This window comes from Hibiscus syriacus, unplaced genomic scaffold (genome assembly GCF_006381635.1).
Source record: "Hibiscus syriacus cultivar Baekdansim isolate YM2019G1 unplaced genomic scaffold, ASM638163v2 tig00111769_pilon, whole genome shotgun sequence".
Lineage (NCBI taxonomy): Eukaryota > Viridiplantae > Streptophyta > Magnoliopsida > Malvales > Malvaceae > Hibiscus > Hibiscus syriacus.
Window position 1 is genome coordinate 4325317 of NW_024063172.1, and position 8993 is coordinate 4334309.

At 31.5% G+C, this 8993-nt stretch overlaps 1 protein-coding gene across 1 annotated transcript; it reads left to right on the top strand.

Moving 5' to 3' along the window:
- The first annotated feature begins 2165 nt into the window (after positions 1–2165).
- LOC120169454 (tropomyosin, muscle-like) lies at positions 2166–7070 on the top strand. The gene is given in 11 exon segments (XM_039177595.1): positions 2166–2308; positions 2310–2388; positions 2484–2611; positions 2993–3040; positions 3192–3354; positions 3875–4116; positions 4497–4544; positions 4695–4808; positions 5310–5378; positions 6651–6824; positions 6907–7070. Coding segments are annotated over 11 exon segments (1197 nt in total). The 5' UTR covers positions 2166–2242; the 3' UTR covers positions 6973–7070.
- Positions 7071–8993: the final 1923 nt, after the last annotated feature.

Genomic DNA, 8993 nt, shown 5'->3' on the forward strand with positions numbered 1-8993 from the left:
GATTGAACCTTCAGTCGACGACAAGATTAATCCAACCACCCAAAATTTTACGAATCCCGACGAAATTAATGTTTAAAAAAATTTAAAATTCATGACACCTACGTAATCCGACGAACCCAACAGTAAGGGTGACAACAAAGTTGGCGGCGACCAAAAAGAGAGATGGCAAGGGAGGAGGCCACGTCAGTGATTTGAGATTTTTTAAATATAATAATACTTTTTAAGTTCTTTTATAATATTTTTTTTAAATTACCTAAATGTGACTTGTGTCATATTTAACGAGTTTTTATAATGATAGTTATGGTTGATGCACAAAAAATAATAACATTTATAACATTAGACATTTGAATTGAATGAAAAAAAGTTTAGGCATCACTTTAGAAAAAAAACAATATAATTTAGACATTTTTTTATATTAAGCCATAAATATAAGATTATTTTGAGCTTTTTTTTATTCAATATAACTTTTAAACTCAAAAAATATATTTGATGTTATTTTTTGAATAACCATTCCTTATTGTTATGATGCTCATATTGTATTTTATAATGACATGGCTTGATTGGTGACATAGTAAATGAGGTAATATGCTTTTATTTTTTAAATATCAAAAACTTATTAAACTATTTCTAAAAAATCATTTTAAATTTAAAATGTAAAAATATTTTAAAACTTAAATATATAAAAAATTAAAAATTAAATTACTAAAAGTTATATATATATATATATATATATATATATATATATATATATTAAAAGTGCTATTAATTTTTTTTAAAATAAAATATATTATAAACTATAAAATAATAAATTATACATTATTAAAAATAATTTATATACATGTAACATAAAAACTAATTTGATATGAGAAAAAAAGTTAAACACCTAAATAAAAATACGATTATATTTTAAATGTTTAAATAAAATGATATCTTTTAAATATTTGAATCAAAATGATATTACTTTAAATATTTATTTTTAAAATAAGCCAAAAATATTAAGTTTGATGGTTATCGATTATATTAGTAAAAACAGACTTGATAGTAAAAAATACGAAAATAATACAAAAGAAGGGGCTGGAATTGTTTTTTACAAGAAGAAGGGATGTCTACGTATAAATCTTCTCTTTTGGTATTTTTGAATTGACATTCTCAAAAAAGATTAAATGTATGCGAAAGACTCATCGTACAAGATCTCAAGCGTTAATGTTTTATTTTGGCTCAATTGGGAGTATAAGAAAACTTTAATCAATATCCATTTTCTGAATTAAATAATTATTATTTTTATAATTTCATATTAACACGTATCAAAAATAAAAATACCACATCGTCTTTCCGTTAAAAAATAAACATTGAACGAGTAAAAGAGCAAATCAAAATACTAAGAATGTGTTTGGTTCACGGAATATATGATTATCATTGGGAATGTAAGATTACCAGTGAATAGGATTACTGGGAATATTGTATTTTGTGTTTGGTTGGTTTAACAGGAATGTAAGATTACCGTGTTTGGTTAAAAGAATAAAAGATTATTAGAATGTATATTTGACCAAATTATCCTTATTATATATTTATTTTTTAACAAGTTGGAAAATATTTATATATTTTCTTTAAAAAATTTAGATTCATAAAATTTTATTATATATATATTTTACAAAATTGAAAATATAAAAAAGTTTAATGAATGGGTAAAATTTATTTTAATCCTGAACTTCATATAAAATTTTAATTATAGTTTTTTTTTTAAATCTAAAATAGTTTAAGGATAAATTTGTAATTTAACCTTCGTAGAATTTTTATTATTCAATGACAGAAGAATGATATTTTTGAAAAAAATAAAAATTTAAGGGCATTTTAATCTAAAACGCCGGTAATCCAATAATACCTAAGGAAATGGAGGTAATGACATTCCAGTAATATACCCAAAAAATTTACTATTGGTAATAAAAACATTACCTGGAATAAAATTCCCGACCAACTAAACATGAGAATATGAATTCTATTCCCATAAGAATCCAACGTTCCTTGATCTAAACACTTAGGGCTATAATTCGATTACTGACGGCGCAGCTTAACCTTGGTTGTTTAGAAAAATATTTGTCAAGTGTACTCTTACAACATTGAAATGGGCTCTGACCTGTAATTGATGATTGGCTCGAAAAACATAGCAATAGATTAGCAATATCGAAAGGGCCTTGATCGTTCTCTTACCATCTGCAAGACTAGATTTGTTAGCAAGGCAGCAATGGCGGTTAACCCGATTCTCCTTCCCGCCATTTTCACCCGTTTCTTATTCTTCTCTCTCTCATCAGCAAAATCAACTAAATGATGACAACCGCAATCTCTTGATCCGTGAATTGGATGACGCCAAGCTAAACCTCTCTCGTTTGGGCAAAACCCGCTTTCAATTTCTTTTCTAAATACTTGCTTAGAAACAAATACAAACATTATTCTTCACTCCTTCATGCTTGTAAACATGATTGCAGAATCTGTTCTCGATGAAACAATTCAAAGGATCGATGCTAAAACCCTTCTTCTCAAAGAACGCGAGAAGCTTCTCGAGGACATGGAAAACAAGATCACTTATCTTCGGTCTGTTCTATCCAGTCTTAAGGTTCAATTCTTTCTCAAGAAGCTTTGATTTTATTAGTTTATAAATGCAGTATAATTGCAAGTGGAGATAATTCACGTCTGAATAACTGTCACTAGAATTAAGCATTCCAAAGTATGTAAGCTAGAATAAATCTAGAAGAGCAGTGATAGACTTAAATCAGAATAAAATCTGGATTGATAACCGTATTTACGATCCTGAAATGGGGATCTCAAAGTTCCCAGATTGCCCGTCTTTCCCCAATTGATGTCTAGAAAAGGGAAATAAGTAATTTGAAAATAGAAGATTGAATTGTACAGTGTACTGAATTAGAGTTTACTCAGTTACTATCTTTTAAATGGACATTGCAAGTTGAAGTTTTGTTTTACATTATATTAATTGCAGGATGAGTCGTTACTTGCTGATGAAAGGCTTAAAGCTTTACAAGAGGAGGTTCGTTTTAAATGGCTTGTTATAGATATAATCTCTATTCCAATTGCTTATCCTATTGGATTCCTTGCCTGATGTTATTGATGAGTGGTAATAAATGCTTGGTTTATTTGCAATAATCAACTGAAGTGAGTTGTAGGCTTGATGCTCCTAGGTACATTTGCTTTGGGATGTTTCGAGAAAGAACAACTTTGAACTTCACGTTTTGGAATTGAAAGCGCAGGATGCTGAGGAAAGGCTCGAGGCTGTTACTTCGAAAGTTGAGAAGGTCGGCATTTTACTTTCATTGATTTCATTGCCGTGTAGACTGTCTGCTTGTGAATAATGAAGAGGACTTCTTTGTCACTTCCTAGTTTGTTAGACATTGTGACTATCTAATACTCTGAATTACTGAGCATTTCTATGTATTAAAACCTTTATGAATTTTAAAAATCAAATTCATTAATAACAGAAAAAAAGCATTAAAAACCATCTTATTGTTGTTCCAATTTTATAATATATTGTCTCCCGCCGGGGGGTGGGGAGTTCTGGTCGCCATTAAGATGTTTTAAACAGAAAGTTATTTATTTCTCTTGATACTCTTATTAATTTGTTAATGGAAATGACCATTCTTGTCAGAACTCAATAGCGGCTAATTTGTGCTTTCCTTGATTGTTGTGTAGAAGACTTTAAAATATTTATTCTGTTTTGATTTTGTTAGCAAGGCAGCAATGGCGGTTAACCCGATTCTCCTTCCCGCCATTTTCACCCGTTTCTTATTCTTCTCTCTCTCATCAGCAAAATCAACTAAATGATGACAACCGCAATCTCTTGATCCGTGAATTGGATGACGCCAAGCTGAACCTCTCTCGTTTGGGCAAAACCCGCTTTCAATTTCTTTTCTAAATACTTGCTTAGAAACAAATACAAACATTATTCTTCACTCCTTCATGCTTGTAAACATGATTGCAGAATCTGTTCTCGATGGAACAATTCAAAGGATCGATGCTAAAACCCTTCTTCTCAAAGAACGCGAGAAGCTTCTCGAGGACATGGAAAACAAGATCACTTATCTTCGGTCTGTTCAATCCAGTCTTAAGGTTCAATTCTTTCTCAAGAAGCTTTGGTTTTATTAGTTTATAAATGCAGTATAATCGCAAGTGGAGATAATTCACGTCTGAATAACTGTCACTAGAATTAAGCATTCCAAAGTATGTAAGCTAGAATAAATCTAGAAGAGCAGTGATAGACTTAAATCAGAATAAAATCTGGATTGATAAACGTATTTACGATCCTGAAATGGGAATCTCAAAGTTTCCAGATTGCACGTCTTTCCCCAATTGATGTCTAGAAAAGGGAAATAAGTAATTTGAAAATAGAAGATTGAATTGTACAGTGTACTGAATTAGAGTTTACTCAGTTACTATCTTTTAAATGGACATTGCAAGTTGAAGTTTTATTTTACATTATATTATTGCAGGATGAGTCGTTACTTGCTGATGAAAGGCTTAAAGCTTTACAAGAGGAGGTTCGTTTTAAATGGCTTGTTATAGATATATCTCTATTCCATTTGCTTATCCTATTGGATTCCTTGCCTGATGTTATTGATGAGTGGTAATAAATGCTTGGTTTATTTGCAATAATCAACTGAAGTGAGTTGTAGGCTTGATGCTCCTAGGTACATTTGCTTTGGGATGTTTCGAGAAAGAACAACTTTGAACTTCACGTTTTGGAATTGAAAGCGCAGGACGCTGAGGAAAGGCTCGAAGCTGTTACTTCGAAAGTTGAGAAGGTCGGCATTTACTTTCATTGATTTCATTGCCTTGTAGACTGTCTGCTTGTGAATAATGAAGAGGACTTCTTTGTCACTTCCTAGTTTGTTAGACATTGTGACTATCTAATACTCTGAATTACCGAGCATTTCTATGTATTAAAACCTTTATGAATTTTAAAAATCAAATTCATTAATAACAGAAAAAATGCATTAAAAACCATCTTATTGTGTTCCAATTTTATAATATATTGTCTCCCGCCGGGGGGTGGGGAGTTCTGGTTGCCATTAAGATGTTTTAAACAGAAAGTTATTTATTTTCTCTTGATACTCTTATTAATTTGTTAATGGAAATGACCATTCTTGTCAGAACTCAATAGCGACTAATTTGTGCTTTCCTTGATTGTTGTGTAGAAGACTTGAAAATATTTATTCTGTTTTGATTTTGTTATCTCTTGATATGCTTGATCTTGAAATTATTTTGTATTTTTCTCACTTAAAATTTCTTTCCCTTGCTATTAAACGGCAGAAGTTGTTACAGAGCAATGGATTCAGATTCAACATCTTGAGCAGGCACTTCAAATTGCACAAGTATTGTTTTCCTTGGACGCTAGTGATATCAGTTATATGTTAATTCATACGGAAATTTAAAAGAAGGGGAAATATAACGTCCTGCCATTATATTAAATCTTTTAATTTGTATCATTGCTTTTTGTTGTACAGATTAGGCATTGCAATATCAAAGGCAAAGGTGTATGAGATGCACATTCTTGAAGGTAATATAATAAGCTGACATATTCTTCCGGACCTTTTTTTTCCTGTCTCGATACATTTGATTTTTTTTGGTAAAACTATTTTTTCTTTCAAAGCATTATGAACAACTATACCGACGACAGTTACTTCTAATTAAAAGCAATGATATTCCTCCGGATGCTTATCTTTCATGTGAGTCTTATTCAAATCTAATCTTTATGCAAATGTAGTTTATTAGTGACCATTCTGAAATACATCTTCCAAAGATGTTTGGGGCAGTGGAACATTATTCATTTGGACTAGGATCTACCATGAATTACTACATGTCTCAAGCTTTTCCACAATCGAGAAGATTTTACTCAGCAACTAAAAAATATCACCATGAGGTAGCTTAACATTGCAATGGGATTTTGTAGGATTGATGTATCTGAAAAATAATCATGTCACTCTTGAAGGTCTTTACATGTGAGAACTTCATAGTATACATAGTGAAAGTTTCCAACAATAAAAGATGCTCAATGGAAAGACCACTAACTCCAAGGCATGATTCTTTCTATTAAACCAGTTTTTACTCTTAATCATGTTGAATCTATGGAAACTTTTGGCCTCTTCCAACCATTGATGTGTGTTGCTCAGTTTTGCAAACAAGATTGTCGGTAATCATGGTTCAATCAGCCAAAAAGTTTTTATTTTTCTTTCGAACTATAATAGTACAAGTACCTTGATGACTTAGATCATGAACTTTTGTTGGCTTTATATTAGAGTCCTGTGTAATGTTGCCTCAACCAATTTAATCTATATGCTGATATTAATTTCCAAATCCCTGATATAATTTGTTAGAAAGGGTGAACTGTCTTTCACTTCCAACTTGAATCATCTGTCAACCATCTCTTTGTATATATGCTAACATGAATTCTGCATTCTTGTGTAAGTGATAACAGATTAGTTTTCGTTACCAAAGCACATAATTTGGTTTTCTGTACGGTTTAAGGATTTAGATTTACAAGAAAATTGTATTTAATCAATTTATGTATTCCTTGTGGTTGTTGCAAATTTATGGGAAAAATGATAAATAACTTTACAAGTTAATATGCATCAATATTGCCCAAGTCCAAATATACACACGCACACGCACATACCTTCACTGGGAACCTTTGCATTTGGAATAAACAAATGTCTTCATTCTTGTCTGTTTCTTGGCAGCTGCAAGGTTTCATCAAACAAGAAATGCGAAGAAACGAATTCACTGCAACCTTTGCCAACGATGAACTCGTATTCTTTCTGGTATGTTCTTGCATATCTACTGCCTTATTCTGGACCTGGAATCTTAAATTGCACATGTAATTCATTTTGGTGGGAATTTCAGGCATCTGCTTTGATTACCTTCCCTGTACTGAGTGCTTGGATGGCGCTGTCATCACGGCTCAACTAGATCAAGGAAATCTTCCCTTCAATAGTAGTGGCTAACCCTGAAATAGTGTAAATCATCTCAGCTTGCTGCCAGTTTATGTTATCCACTGTCATTTGGAATTTAAGGTCATGTTTTGCAACTAATAGGTGAGAGATTTGACGGCCGATGCACACCCAATACCGGGTTTGTAATCCGTTAGACCCAGCCTATGCGTCATGACTAGGTCTAGTGAATTACGTTAATTTTCCAAAACATTCTTTTATACTTTAAAATCATAATATATCCAAAACGATTGTAAAACATGAAAATCCTAAGTAAAACAATTATCAAATATCGTCAAGTGTACCAATTAACAACACATCAATAATAGAACAAAATATGTCGTAAAACAAATATAAAAAATATAGGTATATGTCACCAAAATAAAGACAGTTTGGAAGATGAAAATATTACAACAAATGGTATAGCACGAAATGTGTTGATTCTCCAAGTGAGTGGTTTGGAGTGTCTATCAAAAAATATAAAAGGGGTAAAAGATTGGGGAGTGAGCTAGAGGGCCCAGTGTGTTCCAATAAGTAGATAATAAATCATATTGGTAATTTCAAAAAGTAGTTCAGTAAAAATTTCATAAAAGTGACAGTAAGTTTTCAGTAAAAACATTTAATTGCCCTTCAACTGTAACAAATATACAATTCCCATAAATGTATCTATAAGGATTTACCATAGGTTCATTTGGCGTAGGAGTCAACCTAACAGAGTATCTTGAGGGTCTTAGAGCCTACCCAAGGGAGTACCTTAGGACTTAAGAGCCTACCCAGTGATCATCTTAGGTCTGTAAGGATTTATCAACTTGATCAGAGTCAAACCTCCATACTCCAGAATTGTAATCAGACAGTATCTCAATAAAACAATTTAGATAGTAAACAATAATTTCATTATCCATAAATCAGGCAAATTATATTTTCCAATAAAAACAGATAACTAGAGATCATGTATTGAGCAAAATAGTTCATAATCGGTAAATCATGAAACCATGATATCAATAAGGGTGTGTTTGGTTCACGGAATGTAAGATTACCAGTGAGAATAAAAGATTACCAGAGAATAAGATTACTAGGAATGTTGTATTTTGTGTTTGGTTGGTTTAGCATGAATGTAAGTTACCGTGTTTGGTTAAAGGAATAAAAGATTATTGGAATGTATATTTGACCAAATTATCCTTATTATATATTTTTTTTTCTAACAAGTTGGAAAATATTTATATATTTTCTTTAAAAAATTTAAATTCATAAAATTTATAATTTTTTTTACAAAATTGAAAATATATAAAGGTTTAATGAAATGTTAAAATTTTATTTTAATCCCTAAACTTCATATAAATTTTAATTATAGATTTTTTTTTGTAAATCTAAAATAGTTTAAGGATAAATTTGTAGTTTAACATTCATAGAATTTTATTATTCAATGACAGAATAATGATATTTTGAGAAAAAAAATTAAGGGCATTTTAGTCCAAAACGCCGGTAATCCAACAACACCTAAGGAAAGGGAGGTAATGACATCTACAGTAATATACCCCAAAAAATTCACTATTAGAAATGTAAGATTACGGGAATGACATTCCTGACCAACCAAACGGGGAAATGTGGATTTCATTCCCATGAGAATCTCACATTCCCCAACCAAACACACCTTTAGGTAAAACATTTATAAATCAATTCGGGTAATCTATCATTTTTAGAAAAGACAATAATTATATCACACATAAGGAACAAACCTCAAAAAGGAATCAGACTAGAAAGTCTATTGAACATCGACCTTGTTGTGCTCTACAACAGCACTCGAACGAGTAATAACGGGCTCGCACGGTCTGATAGATCGAAAGGAGCTGGGTTGAGTTGACGAGTGATCGGGAGGGTCTTGAGTACCCACAGCGGTTAAACGTTGTACGTCGATGGAGCAACGATAAGGGAACAAACTAAGTCGGGATTTTCTTGAAAAAGCTTGAGGAGTTCAATAGCGGTGGTGGTGTGATGAACAAA